The sequence below is a fragment of the Ranitomeya variabilis genome, chromosome 7, assembly GCF_051348905.1.
Source record: "Ranitomeya variabilis isolate aRanVar5 chromosome 7, aRanVar5.hap1, whole genome shotgun sequence".
In the NCBI taxonomy this organism is placed as follows: domain Eukaryota; kingdom Metazoa; phylum Chordata; class Amphibia; order Anura; family Dendrobatidae; genus Ranitomeya; species Ranitomeya variabilis.
The window spans coordinates 204267959-204283152 of record NC_135238.1 but is presented as its reverse complement, the minus strand read 5'-3'; the positions used below and the strand labels follow the sequence as shown (position 1 = coordinate 204283152).

The 15194-nt window shown below is 43.4% G+C and overlaps 1 protein-coding gene across 2 annotated transcripts in view; it reads left to right on the top strand.

Annotated features, from left to right (window-relative positions):
* Positions 1-2812: 2812 nt before the first annotated feature.
* The window catches only part of HAT1 (histone acetyltransferase 1), a 44757-nt gene continuing 32375 nt past the window's right edge, over positions 2813-15194 (top strand). The window contains exons 1-3 of one of the 2 annotated variants that reach the window (XM_077272704.1): positions 2813-3105; positions 9710-9781; positions 11036-11111. In XM_077272704.1, the coding sequence (XP_077128819.1) occupies positions 3099-3105; positions 9710-9781; positions 11036-11111 (155 nt within the window). In that variant the 5' untranslated portion in view covers positions 2813-3098. The other variant, XM_077272705.1, reaches the window with a different exon arrangement.

The window sequence follows — 15194 nt, the reverse complement described above, 5'->3', positions numbered from 1 at the left end:
AGTATTTTAATAACAGCGGGCGGGCGCACAGGGGGTGGGAGGGGGGTGGGGACAGGGATCTTTATGTTAAACACGAGAAACAAACAAAAAAAAGAATTATTCATATCTTCTCTACAGCAAACGCTGCTGCAGAGAAGATATGAATGGCAGCTTCAGCACCACGTGGGGGGGGGACAGCGCTTATCTCTAGCGCTGTCTCCTGCACGGTGCGTGTGGTACCCAGTCGGCACACGGGCACTGATGTGCCACAGAAACGCACGGGCACACGGATTTTCCGGTACCGGAATTATCTGGACGTGTGGGACAGGCCTAAAGGGAATAGACTGTGAGGGGTCCTGGATAATAGGAACCCTCCTATGTTTCAAAAAGGACAATTAGGGTGTGCTGCAATTATATCACAGCCCCTTTATGTGGCAGAATGCTGACAGAGTGCTGTACAGGACATGGATTAAATGCATTTGTTTTTGCCGATTGAACATTTCTAATGGTAAGATCCAACCATTTTTTTTAATTGAGCACTGGTTCACTTTATCACTTTAATGTCTGTACACATGTCATTGCAAGGTATTAGCTACTCATATTTTAATCTTGAATATTAAAAGTCTTTTCAAGTCACAAATATAGGACATTCTCTGAAGATTTGAGGAATTGCATATTCTCCCTGCACAACTCTTTGTATCAGAGGAATATCCTCATATATCATGGTTTCATTGATGATTTGTTCATTATTTGGCGTGGCACAGTCGAGCGAACCCTCCAATTTAATTAATAATTTAACATTCATAACTGGGGAACTAAATTCACTTTACATAAAAGTAAAACTCATATTGAATTTTTGGACAGGCTGATTAGCACTATTTGTTCACCCACTATGGTAAAGACATTTTTTTTAATCTGTTGGAACATAAAGCTATCTGGATTTTAATACTGAACACTATAAGAAATAGCTAACTATGTGATTTGCACTGTTAGAAAACTGAAAAACAGAATTACAGAGCATATTCCTGATATCTACAAAAGGAAGACTACAAATACGTCAGGGGCGGCCAAACATTTCTCTGAAATACATTCTGGTGAACTAAATTATTTTGGTTTCTTTGGAATTGGAAGAGTTAAAGGGGTTGTCTGGCTTTGGGGCTTAAGTCTGCAGTCACTCTATGTGACTGCAGACTTGTGAATGCTCTCCGCATGCACAGTGCGCATTGTCAGGATTCTCTGGTGGCGGGAGAGGTCATGAGGCCGCAAGTATACGATTTGAATACCATATCCTGACTAGACGTGTCTTGCATTGCTCAATTCGGTTGTATTGAGCTAGTCCGTACATGTCTAGTTGGCTCATCACCGCATATATCGGTATCCAGTTCAAATTACTAATACTGACCTACAAAGCCATCCATAACCTGTCTCCTCCATATATCTCTGAACTAATCTCCATATATCTTCCCTCACGTAATCTCCGGTCCTCCCAAGACCTCCTTCTCTCCTCCACACTTATTCGCTCCTCATCCAATCGCCTCCAAGACTTCTCCCGAATATCCCCCATCCTCTGGAACTCTCAGCCCCAACATGTCCGACTATCAACCACAGTCAGATCCTTCAGACGGAACCTGAAAACCCATCTCTTCAGGAAAGCCTACAGCCTGCACTGACCCCGCTGCCTCCTCACCACTACTGAAGCTACCGCCTCACCAACACCGGAGCTGCTGCAACCCTCAACCTACTGTCTCCTTCCCCATAATCCTGTAGAATGTAAGCCCGCAAGGGCAAGGTCCTCGCCCCTTTGTATCAGTCTGTCATTGTAAGTTTGTTTACTGTAAGTGACATCTGTAACTTGTATGTAACCCCTTCTCATGTACAGCACCATGGAATCAATGGTGCTTTATAAATAAATAATAATAATAATAATATATTCAAATCACGTACTTGCGGTCACACGTCAGTGCATGTGTTGCTCACCTCCTCTTGATTACTGATTAGTGATGAGCAGATAAGGTGTTATCTGAGCATGCTTGGGTGTTATCCGCGTATCTTTGGCATGCTCAAGTAATATGTTCGAGACTCTGCGGCTGCATGTCTCACGGCTGTTAGACAGCCACAACACATGCAGAGATTGCCTAACAGATAGACAATCCCTGCAGGTGTTGCTGCTAACAGCCGTGAGACATGCAGCCGCGGAGACTCGAACATATTATTCGAGTACGCCGAAGACATGCTGATAGCACCTGAGCATGCTCAGATAACACCTTATCAGAGCACGTTCACTCATCACTATTACTTATACATCCGAATGTGGGGACAATGATGCCAGCGGCGATAGGGCGGAGGGCTCATGTGGTGAGCCGGGGAACGTGAGTGCCGACACAACTGGAACGACACCGGTACGGGAGGTATGTTTTTATTTTAACGGGGGCACATATTAAGATCGAGCGGGGGTTGTCTGACTAGTGGACGTCTTTGATGAACATTTAATAAAGGGATATACTTTTTTATTGTACACTTGATTTCTGTGGCCATTTTTTTCTTTTGGATGAGTGATACCTTCATATCTGTGATCTGATTTCTTACTCCAGAGAAAACCGTGGTTTTCTTAATATGTAAATGAGCGAAGATCTATTAAGAAACCTGTGGATTTCTCTAGAATAAGACATCGGATCGCAGAGATCAATGTATCATTTTATTCAGCTTCCTGTGACCTGCGTGCCCATATAGACGGCTCAGGAGGGTTGATCCTACAGACAGACGCTCTTTAATCTTCCAAAAAAAAAAGCAAGCCCCCACACCGCTATATAAATGGAAACATACAGAAGGGTGCAGGTTCTTGCAAATGTAGTAAAACAAGAGCCCCCCTGTGATCTTAGAAGCCACACAAGGTTTGGTCCTGAAGGGGTTACAGAACACTACAGTGGCTGCTCTCCCGCATAGAACGCTGGCCTGGACACTGCCTGCTCAGCAGTCTAGGCGGTTGCTAGGAGACCATGTAGCGCTTGGTGAGCCAGCTGCCGCCGCCGGAAGCGGAAGTACGTCACGATGTGACGTGTGCGGTGGAACGCGCCGTTTGATTGGCTGTGGCCTCTTGACGTTGCTGCAGATGAGCAGACATGGCGGGTAAGTTGCAGGGCAGCGGCGCTTATAGGAGCAGGTTACAGGACAGCAGATAACACTCGTCACAGCCGAGCATTCCTCCCGGTGCGGTCCCGGGGGGTCAGCAGGGTGGGTAGCGGCGAGGGCCGGTGTGTTCGGTCACACGTCACTTCTTGCTCCCCCCTCCTGCGCCATCTCCCGCCAAATACTCTGGTGGCTACATGCTGACTGTTCCCGGGGCCCTGCGGCCTCAGTGCACTGTATCACAGCCCGGTGCACGCAGCTTGTGCGGGGCTCTCCTCACCTATGTGTTGTGCAGGGGGTGAAGGAAATGGTTTGGGGTCTTATCTGCTCCTTTGGTCAATTGAATTGGTGCAAATTAACTTTAAAATCAGCATTTACCAAAACCTTACAGATTTTCTGATTCTGTTTTGCATGAATCCTGCAGAATAGCAGCCAGCTGCCACATTGGGGGATGGGATTGAAAGGAGCTTTACTCACCCTCCCCAGGTCCAGCGCTGCTGCTCATGGTGCCTGTGATTGACAGACTGTGGGAGCAGCAGTGGAGACCCAGCGATGGACCTGGGAGAGGGGTCAATGCCTATAACAAAATGGAATAAAACACAGCTTTATACTCTCCTGCTCTGACACATGGGTCTTCTGCTGGCGCTGAGACCTGTGACACCACCCAGCGAGGTGACTGCATGAACCAATCACAGGCCTCTGTGCCGGAAGAGCAGGAAACTGACGGAGCAGAGAAGAGCGGTGGTGCAAGATCAGCTAAGGAAAGATGAGAATAAAGGTTTTTTTTTTGTTTTTTTTTTAAATCTTATTCTCCTACCTTCACGGCAATTGGGGATGTTTTGATTCAGAATAAATTTATTCTCAGCAAAGAAAATATGCCCAAATTGATTTTTAGGAGACTTGCTCATCTGTAGTCAGTAATATCACATAATTGTGGGTGAGATTCACCGCCCCTGATTGAAGGTCTGTATATGTTGTAGCGGCTGTGTCTGCTACTGACTTGAATGAGGCTGAACTGCACTGAGGTGAAGGACTAAAGCACAGGCGCTATGAAGCGTACAGCACTCTGCGAACAATGGTGACCCCTTCAGTCAGCTGATAGGTTAGACCTCCTCAGCCAAACACTATCTGATATTCACTAGCTATCCTAATAGGTCATGATTATTAAAGGGAGTGTGTCACCTAGTTTTTGTTACTCCATTTGAGAGCAGCATGATATAAGGGATGAGACCCTGATTCCAGAGATGTAATTTACTAGGCTGCTGCAGTTTTAATAAAAATCACAGATCTACTACTTATCGGTATAATCCCACCCCACCGATTGGCAAACTTCTGCCTATGCACAGTGTACACAAGAAGATGTCAATCAGTGGTGGGGATTTGTATTATAAAGCTCATGAATATGGAGGTCTGCATGGCTGTAGGTTTACTAGACCTCTGGCGAAGATCTCCTGCTGATAAAACTAATTTAATCAAAACTACAGCAAGTAGCCCAGTAACTGACACATTGCAGGAGTCAGTGTCTCTGGCTCTACACTATGCTGCTCTCCGATTAGATGGCAGAAAAACTGGTGACAGATTGTTTAATGTCCTGTAGAATCCCTCTGACAGTAACTTCCTGGAAGTGTCTGATTGCTCAGGGTCCCATGGACCACAAAACTGAATCGGGTGGCGCTCGTCACAATATTATTTCTGTTGGGTTCATGCGGAATATGACAACAAAGCCTTTACAATAGTCACAGGTACTGTGAGACCCTCGTGCACCATATGCAGCTGTGTGCTTGAGGCATTAAAAGCAACCTGCTCAGAATTCATGACTTGCATATGTAGCTGGACATATGGCTTCATTCAGTAGACTAACGCTCTTGTATTTTTATGCATAATGACTGACCGTGGGTCTCAAGATGCAAACGAACTGCTTCCTAGGGATCTGTTTCTGTGTTTAACTTTCTGCTGGTGGCCCCTGTGTGACAGCCTTATTACATAGAGGGCCTGGGTGAGCACCGTGTGGTCACAGTGGTTACTTGTTTCTACTTTTAAGAGTATGTGCACACGTTCTGGCATTGGCAGCGCTTTGAACACAGCGCAAGTCCACCACATCCAAAGCGCTGCCAGCTATTGAATGCAGGTAAATCCGCATGTGTTTCACTGAACCGTTCGGATTCACTGCGTCCAATACATTTGTATAGGTGAAATCTTATCTTGCAGAGGCTCATGTCTCCGCAAGATAAATAGACATGCTGCAGTCTGAAAAGATGCGTCGCATGTCTGTCTCCGCCGGTGATCCACAGGCATGTCTGGATGCATAGTGGACATGGGATTTCTTGAAATCCTATCCACTATGCTGTAACAGCTGTCTGCTGCTGGTTGTACACTGCACAAATACCCTAAGCCAAAAGGGATGATAAATATTTAAAGAACGATTTGCACTTCTTACTGGATCCACTTCTTGCTTTGATGCAAAAATATTGTCAAAAGAGCTGCAGGAGTAATTGCAGCCTAAGACCCGAGCTGCTCGGCATGCAGAGTGTTGTGCTGCTGTGCTACTCAGCCAAGTAATGAAAAATGTATCTGCAGGTACCTTTTGTCTTTTTTATATGTTAAACTTTTGTAGTGGATCAACGTGGAACCCATCCTCAAGTTCTTACCTGGTATACGACTCCTATTTGGATTTGCTATATACTGTATGCTAACTGCTTGATGTCCTGCTCTGTATATTTCTTGCAGCTGGCTGCAACTTTTATCCAATTAGATCCTGTTACAAAAAGTTGAGTATTCCACAGTAAAGTGATGCTGTCAGGGAAATAATTCTGCAACGGGAGGCGAGAGGCGCTGCTGACATTGTCTTGTAGGCCACTTGATGGGTGTTGCGTGTGGTGTAACCTGCTGACAAAAGTTCTATGCCCCTTTTTACATCTGATGATGAAAGGTGTCAGATATCCCTCTCTCCACCCCCAAAAAACAAGTTTTGAAATAAATGTAAGTTATCAGATAATGTAGATATGTGATCTGATCTTTCAGGGTAATATACAGGTATTATAGCTAGGGAGCATGTCACGACTTATCATGCATATGTGCAAACGTTCTCAGTTTAGACTTCAGCTTCAATCTATGGTGCAGTCATTGGAAATACATGGAGTCACATAATAGACATAAAATTATTAGAAAGCAAATGTCTGAAGAGCATGTAGTGAGAGTTCTTAATTTTCACAATTTCTGTTGACATGGATGTGACAGAAGTCTGTATTTTAAGGGGATCCGGTCATCTGATTCATGCTGCCCAAACCATAGACTTCATAAATCAGAGCCTGGCTGCACAGTTGCCGCCAAGTATATCTTTTTCTAATATAGTTATGAGATCTGTCCGGTTTGAGAAGCATAAATCAGATGACAGGTTGCCTTTAAAAAAAAACCCCATTCTGTTCGCAAGAACAGATGGATTTTTTATTCTCTAGTGTACCACTGGTTGCCAAGGTTACAGGCCACTTCACAGGTAGCTGGTATCTTTCAGTGATGTTCAGATCAGGGAACTTTGAGGGCCTTTGTAAAACCTTCAGCTTGCTCCTTTTGAGGTCGTCTATTGTGGATTTTGATCTGTGTTTTAGGATCATTAACTATTTGTAGAAGCCATCCTCTTTTCCACTTCAGCTTTTTTACAGATGGTGTTATGTTTTCATCAAGAATTTGTTGAAATATAATTGAATCCATTCTTCCCTCTACCCGTGAAATGTTCCCTGTGTCATTGGCTGCTGCACAACCCCAAAGCATAATTGATCCACCCCCATGCTTAATAATTGGCGAGGTGTTCTTTTCCTGAAATTCTGTGCCTTTTTTTTTTCTCCACACATACCTTTTTGATCATTGTGGCCAGAGTTCTATTTTAACCTCATCGGTCAATAGAACTTGTTTCCAAAATTCATCAGGCTTGTTTACATGTTCTTTTGCATACTTCTGGCTCTAAATATTACGGTGAGGCAGGAGAGGTTTTCTTCTGATGACTCTTCCATGAATGCCATATTTGTACAGGTGTGTTTAAACAGTAAAAGAATGTACCACAACTCCAGAGTCTGCTAAATCTTTCGGAAGGTCTTTTGCAGTCAAGCAGGGGTTCTGAGTAGCCTCACTAGCAATTGTACTAGCAGCTCTCACTGAAATGTTGCTTGGTCTTCCAGACCTTCTCTTGACCTCCACTGCTCCTCTTAGCTGCCATTTTTTAATTATATTTCAAACTGAGGAAAGTGAAACCTGAAACTGCTTTTCTATCTTATAGCCTTCTGCTTTGTGAGCCTCCAATATTTTCATTTTCAACGTGGTAGGCAGCTGCTTAGAAGAACCTACTGGCTGCTGTTTTTTAGCACAATGTTCCGTATTGTAATTTCTAAAATATAAAAGATGAAAACAATTTTTTTCTGCCTAAAATACAAAGAAAATGTGTCATCTTTAACTTTAGGCCTTTTAGAGATCATTTCATATTCAACTTGCTTAACTGTTCACAATACCAGTAATTTTGATCAGGGGTGCACAAACTTTTACATGTAACAGTTTAGGTCAAGTGTATATTGAAGATGCACCTGCAGTATGCACTACTCATGATTCTATATTGTTATAAAGCTCAATTGTAAAGGCATCAGGCTGGGTTTACAAGACTTTTGCCCTTACATTAAGTGGCTTCATCTGAACCCCCGCAAAATGGGATTCGGGCGTATGCACTAATGGGGCCATTGACTATAATGATCATGACGTAGTCACAGTGTGCTCTTTTGTGCATCATTTTTGGCCTTATACATCTAGTAGTCCATTATGTCTTGTTACCCACCTCAACTAGTTGTGTATGGCTGAAAATGATGCACAAAATAGCACACTGTGACTATGTCTGCATCATTATAGACAATGGCCCCATCAGCGCATAAGCCCGAGTCCTATTTTGGGAAGGATCTGACCTAAACCCCCGACAGCGCCTACATTCAGTGGCTAACGCTGTGAATATAACCTCACGGCTTCGATAATTGTGTTTTTAATGACAAGTTGATGCAATAGATTTGCAAAGATCTTCTGTATAAGATATACTAGCAATCAAAGTAATTGGCTCAATATGGTTTCGTTAAGTCTAAGTGGGTGTTATCAGATTTTTTTTTTTTTAACTGGGGGCGTGTTCTTCTTCCTCTGGTATGATGCTGACCAATCATAAGCAAGCAGCAACACTGAGGGGAAGAAGAGCACGCCCCCACCATAGCTTACAGCAGATTTCTCAGTGTGTGAGATGTAAGGATACGACTTTGGTCCAACCTGCATGAATAGGAAGTGCTGGGAGGAGAGCACGGATGAGTCTAACTCATCAACTAAGCTCCCATCAGCCAGTGAAAAATATCCAATAACACCCACTTGGTCTTAATTAAAATTAACTCATTAGGTGCCAAATACTTCCATTGCTAATATCTCTTTAAGGGGAACAGCAAAATGCCCCCAAAACATATATATTTTGCTCGCGCTCTGCAGCCAGTATTCTGTCGTGTGTTCTGCTCAACATGAAAAATGTGGTGAAAGCTCCTCTATACATGTAAACATTTGTGTTTATAACACAGGCTGGAAACCTACAAACCTAGCACTTCTCAGAGCTTGATATCATTCCATCCATTTCTGATTCTTAAGCAGAGCTAGGTTTGTACGGTATGTAAACAAATATTTTCGTGCATTGACAGCAAACAGATATTTTAAAAATAGAAATTAAAAGAACAAGACTTTTATTTCTTTGCAAATTGTATCAAGTATAATTGATACACTTTTATTACATTTGGCCCTACTTCACGCAAATTAGCCTCACTTCACCATCTTCATACATAGCCATCATAATTTCCTGTTATATATGTCACCCATAAAACTGGAGCATCCGTCACAAATTTATTTGAGGCCCTTTGTGACATATCGTACAGAATACAAGACACAGGCACTGCCACTTTTCTGGCACATAATCTGTAAAATTATGATCCAAAGCCTTTTGGAATGTCGCATAAGTGTATATGCACGCGTCGTCTTATACTTTTTTTTAAGCACTTTTTCAGGCGGATTCCAGGTGAAATCCTCCTGAAAAACAGCCCATGAGCCCATCATATGCTTGCACCTCATTTTAGTGCAAAAAAGACATTGCGTCAATCGGAAAACACTTAAGTATTATTACTACTTTGGGGAAATACTGACTGACAATAGTAGTATGGAAATGGGGTCAAAGGAGAGCGTAGTCCATAGAGTCATATTTTGAAGTCAGTGGCTGCATCAGCCCCCCTCCCGATGCAGTCATGACCCCCTCACCACAGACACAATGTAAGGATAAGTTTTATCATTTATTTCCAGATTTTCCTTTTTTTTTTTGGCACATACTACATGTACAAACTGTACTAAGTACCAGTAGGGGAGCAACTAATCTCCATAGAGGACACTTGTGATAAGTACACGGTAGGCATTGTTCACATGTTGCAGAAACTTCTGTGACTGAATAATTCCTTACATGAATCAGAATTGCTTTGTTTCTGCAGCTTGAGCATGTGTTTTTTTTTTTGTTTTTTTTTTATTCTTATGACTCACCAATTTATTGTAATGTTTGTCTTAGGTCTCAATACTATGGAAAAGAAGTTGGCTGAGTATAAATGTAACACAAATGAAGTCATTAAGTTGAAATTGGGTGAGTATAAACCGTCTTAAGAGTAGCTATGCTTGCTATCCATAATAACAAATGCTGTGCAGCTTTAAAGGGTCTGGTCTTCTAATAAGTCTGCGGACTTCTTAATTCTGACAGCGAGCTGTTTACATACTGTCAGGATTCACCGGTATTGAGGTGAGAGCAGACTGACAGGAGACCACAATTGTATATATGCGGTCACATGCCGACTAAACGTGCTCGGGTTTTTCCTCAATTCAGCTGTATTTAGACAAGCCATGCATATCTAATCGGATTGTGGCCGGAAGTAAGCAAATAACAGCCTCACCAGGTATCCTCACCTCTCGCTCTATCAGAAGACCAGTCAACCCCTTTAACACTATATTCTTTTGTTAATGGTTCTATTCCTTGGAAACCGACCACTGCTGCTAGATGGCAGGAAATGCACAGTGAGTGCAAGCATATTTTGATTTCTGTTTTAAGCACGGTTTTGAAGATTGACAGGATCGCTGGAGCGTGCCGTTACCTCTTAATCCAGTCCAGCTTCAGCGCTGGGCCTGTGTGGTGGATTGTAGCGGTGGTCTAGGTAACAAGCTGGAAACCAGAGTCTTCATATCTCAAGATTGGCTGCAAACTTTAATTAGCATAAATTGCAAAAGTACTGATGATAACAAGCACTATATCCTGCTGGGAATAACCCATCAAGGATGCTGACTTTGTCACGTAACTGTTTTTCTTAGTTTGGCCATTCCCTGTGAACAAAAAAATAAATCTCTGATCAGGCAAGCGGGTCCTCCGTGTTTGCCTGTTCTGAGCCTTTCGTACCTCCTTTTACCTGCTGGCTCTTCTGAGCAGGAGGCCTAGCACGACAACGTGCCTGCATCCTGCTGTAATCAGAAGATATGTCATGGATGCCAGCTGCTAGGTGGAGGCTCGCAGGACTATAGTCCGGTCGGGCATGGACAACCATTGTGGCCACTGGACTCAGGTCCTGCAAATCTTCTTGGTCAACTTTACGATCTACATTATATTTTCAGAAACTACAGCTATATGAACAGGACTGGGTCAGGATTGTTTTTTTTGCCTTCAGATTTGGGTGATGTTTCAAGTCTTTGACAAGCAGAAGCATTAACATTGATATTTTTTTTTCTTCAAAACCCCAATCAGTCTGTATGAATGGCGGCAATGTTATAAGAGATGTGGACACGTGTCTGCTCATAGAACCTTTTCTCATATGCTTTTGTTTCTAACACTTTTTTACCTTCTACTTCATGCCAGTGCGCTTTCCTGAGGACATTGATGATGACGGTACAACATTTACCCCAGAGTTCAGTCACCAGATATTTGGAGATGAGTAAGTACTATAGAAAGATTCCTGATTAATAAGTTTGTTATAGAAGTAGCAGCTAAAAATAAGTTACTCAACAAGACTGTGCTGTGAGTGCAACTAAATATTCAGCCCCCCTGCACATGGGTAGACAAAATACTTTAAGTTCTGTGTCCTTTTTAACCTCTTTACAACCTTAGACGTATAGCTACATCCAAGGTCGCGTCCCTGCCTTTGATGCGGGCTCTGGTGCTGAGCCTGCATCTTTCCCTGCATATGACAACTGATATGATATGCCTCACTGACTCATCACTAATAGCGGTATTTAACACTCACCGTCATAAGACGCCCACATCAGTGCCCGTCACGTGATCGTGGGGCGCCAATGGGTTGACAATGACAGTCTGGGGTCTGCAGGAGACCCCCATGCCTGTCATTGTAAATCTCCTATGAACGCCAGGCCGTGGCTGATATTTATAGGAGATTGTGATTTCTGCTACATATAGCAGTGCTGAAAGCCCTGCTGTGTATAGCACAAACGATCAGACAATCGCAGCTTCAAATGTCTTTAGGGGGACTATTAAATACTGTAAAAAAATAAAAAAATAAGTGTTGAGATATTTATAAAAAAAACACAAGTTCAAATCGCGCCCCCCCCCCCCTTTGCCCCATTCAAAATAAAATAATTAAAAAAAACACTGACAAAGGATAAACACACTGGTGCTGTACTAAGAAAGCACTAAAGCTGCTGATACCAGGACAGATACTGTGCCAACTCTGTCAGTAAGGCTACTTTCACACTAGCGTTAACTGCAATCCTTCACAATGCGTCGTTTTGCAGAAAAAACGCATCCTGCAAAAGTGCTTGCAGGATGCGTTTTTTTCCCCATAGACTAACATTAAGCGACGTATTGCAACGGATTGCTACAAGTGGCAACCGTCGTGAGACGGTTGCGCCGTGTTGTGGCTGTCCGCCACAACACGTGTACATGTAACGTTTTTTTTTGCTCCCGACGGTCCGCTTTTTCCGACCGCGCATGCGCGGCCGGAACTCCGCCCCCACTTCCCTGCACCTCATAATGGGGCAGCGGATGCGCTGGAAAAATGCATCCGCTGCCCCCGTTGTGTGGCGGAGACAACGCTAGTGTCGGTGACCTCGGCCCGACGCTAGTGTGAAAGTAGCCTAACTTAGGAAAATGAAGGAAAAAAGAAAGTACTGAGCTATAAACAAATGCCAGTGCTAGGCTGGTTGTTAACCCCTTAAGCCCCAAGGGTGGTTTGCACGTTAATGACCGGGCCAATTTTTACATTTCTGACCACTGTCCCTTTATGAGGTTATAACTCTGGAACGCTTCAACGGATCCCGGTGATTCTGACATTGTTTTCTCGTGACATATTGGGCTTCATAATAGTGGTAAAATTTCTTTGATATTACCTGCGTTTATTTGTGGGAAAAAAACGGAAATTTAGCGAAAATATTGAAAATTTTGCAATTTTCCAACTTTGAATTTTTATGCCCTTAAATCACAGAGATATGTCACACAAAATACTTAATAGGTAACATTTCCCACATGTCTACTTTACATCAGCACAATTTTGGAACCAACATTTCTTTTTGTTAGGGAGTTATAAGAGTTAAAAGTTGACCAGCAATTTCTCGTTTTTACAACACCATTTTTTTTTTAGGGACCACATCACATTTGAAGTCATTTTGAGGGGTCTATATGATAGAAAATACCCAAGTGTGACACCATTCTAAAAAATGAACCCCTCAAGGTGCTCAAAACCACATTCAAGAAGTTTATTAACCCTTCAGGTGTTTCACAGGAATTTTTGAAATGTTTAAAAAAAAAAAATGAACATTTAACTTTTTTTCTCAAAAAAATTTACTTCAGCTCCAATTTGTTTTATTTTACCAAGGGTAACCGGAGAAAATGGACCCCAAAAGTTGTTGTGCAATTTGTCCTGCGTACGCTGATACCCCAAATGTGGGGGTAATCCACTGTTTGGGTGCATGGCAGAGCTCGAAAGGGAAGGAGCGCCATTTGACTTTTCAATGCAAAATTGACTGGAATTGAGATGGGACGCCATGTTGCGTTTGGAGAGCCACTGATGTGCCTAAACATTGAAACCCCCCCTAACTGTAGCCCCAACCCTAACCCTAATGGGAAAATGGAAATCAATACATTTTTTTAATTTTATTATTTTTCCCTAACTAAGGGGGTCATGAACGGGGGTTTGATTTACTTTTTTAGCGGATTTTTATTGCAAAAAATAGTTTTTGCATCTCCACATTTTGAGAGCTATAATTTTTCCATATTTTGGTCCACAAAATCATATGAGGTCTTGTTTTTTGCGGGATGAGTTGACATTTTTATTGGTAACATTATCGGGTATGTGACATTTTTTGATTGCTTTTTATTCTGATTTTTGTGAGGCAGAATAACCAAAAACCAGCTATCCATGAATTTCTTTTGGGGGAGGCGTTTATACCTTTCCATGTTTGGTAAAATTGATAAAGCAGTTTTATTCTTCGGGTCAGTATGATTACAGCGATATCTCATTTATATTATTTTTTTATGTTTTGGCGCTTTTATACGATAAAAACTATTTTATAGAAAAAATAATTATTTTTGCATCGCTTTATTCTGAGGACTATAACTTTTTTTTTTTTTTTTGATGATGCAGTATGGCGGCTCGTTTTTTGCGGGACAAGATGACGTTTTCAGCGGTACCATGGTTATTTACATTGACCTCTCTGCCTTACCAAGCTGGTCGATTTATTTGGAGAAAAACTAGACCAAATTATTTCTGACGCTACTGGAGGAAAGAGTAAATTTCTTCCTCAGCAAAGACCTGCCCGGCCCTTTCGGAATCAACAATAGCCTCGGTTCCGGCTTTTTCACAACAACTCCAGTTGGTCCTCTACAACCTTCTCTTCGGGTTCAGGACGAGCTCCGCGTGGAGACAGAGGTTCCCAGGTCTCATACAGACTTAACTGTACCTGGAAACCCAGACCGAGGGCATCCAGCTCTAAGGGACCCAGATCCCTTAGACCTTCTACACAATGACTCGTCGCTACATCCGGCGGACACCGACAAAGTAGGGGGTCGCTTACTTTAGTTCCGTCAATCCTGGCTCTAGGTCGTTCACGACGAGTGGGTCAGAGAGCTGGTGTCCTCCGGATACAAAATTGAGTTTTCTTGCCCTCCCCCGACACGTTTTTTCCAGTCTTCTCCTCCCAAAACAAGGACATCAGCCTTTCTTCAGGCCATACAGGCGCTCCGAAGAGACGGAGTTATCCCGGTCCCCCAGGACCAAAGGTTCAGGGGGTTTTACTCGAACCTATTTGTGGTCCCGAAGGAGGACGGTTCTCTACGACCCATACTAGACCTAAAGCTGTTAAACAACTTTGTCAAGGTCCGACGCTTCAGAATGGACTCTGTACGTTCTGTTGTCGTGTCCATGGAAAGAGGAGAGTTCCTAGCAACCATAGCCATCAAGGATGCTTACCTCCACATCCCAATCTTTCCTTTTCATCAACAATTCCTACGCTTCGCATTCCGAGACAAACATTTCCAGTTTGTGGCCTTGCCCTTCGGCCTCACCACCGCCCCTAGGGTTTTCACCAAGGTCATGGCAGCTGTCGTGGCCATTCTTCACACTCGGGGTGGGGTGGTACTTTCGTACCTGGACGACCTACTGATCAAAGGCCCGTCTTACCCAGCCTGCGAGGAGTCCGTCGGTATCACGGTGGGTACTCTTTCTCGCCTGGGCTGGAAAATAAACTTCGAGAAGTCATCTCCGGTACCGGCTCAGTGAATTTCCTTCTTGGGCATGATCCTGGACTCTTCCCGCGGGTTGGTCATTCTCCCTCCAGAAAAGGTCTCGGCTTTACAACAGGGAGCACGCACTCTTTCCCACCCAGTTCCTCACTTCATTCGTTTCAGCATGCGCATTCTCAGGAAAATGGTTGCAGCGATGGAAGCGGTTCTGTTCGCACAGTTCCATCTCCGTCCTTTGCAACATACGCTGCTATTGGCCTGGGACAGGAGCCCATTCTCACTCGACCGTCGATTCCGTCTGCCTCGGCAGGTCAGGCAAACCCTC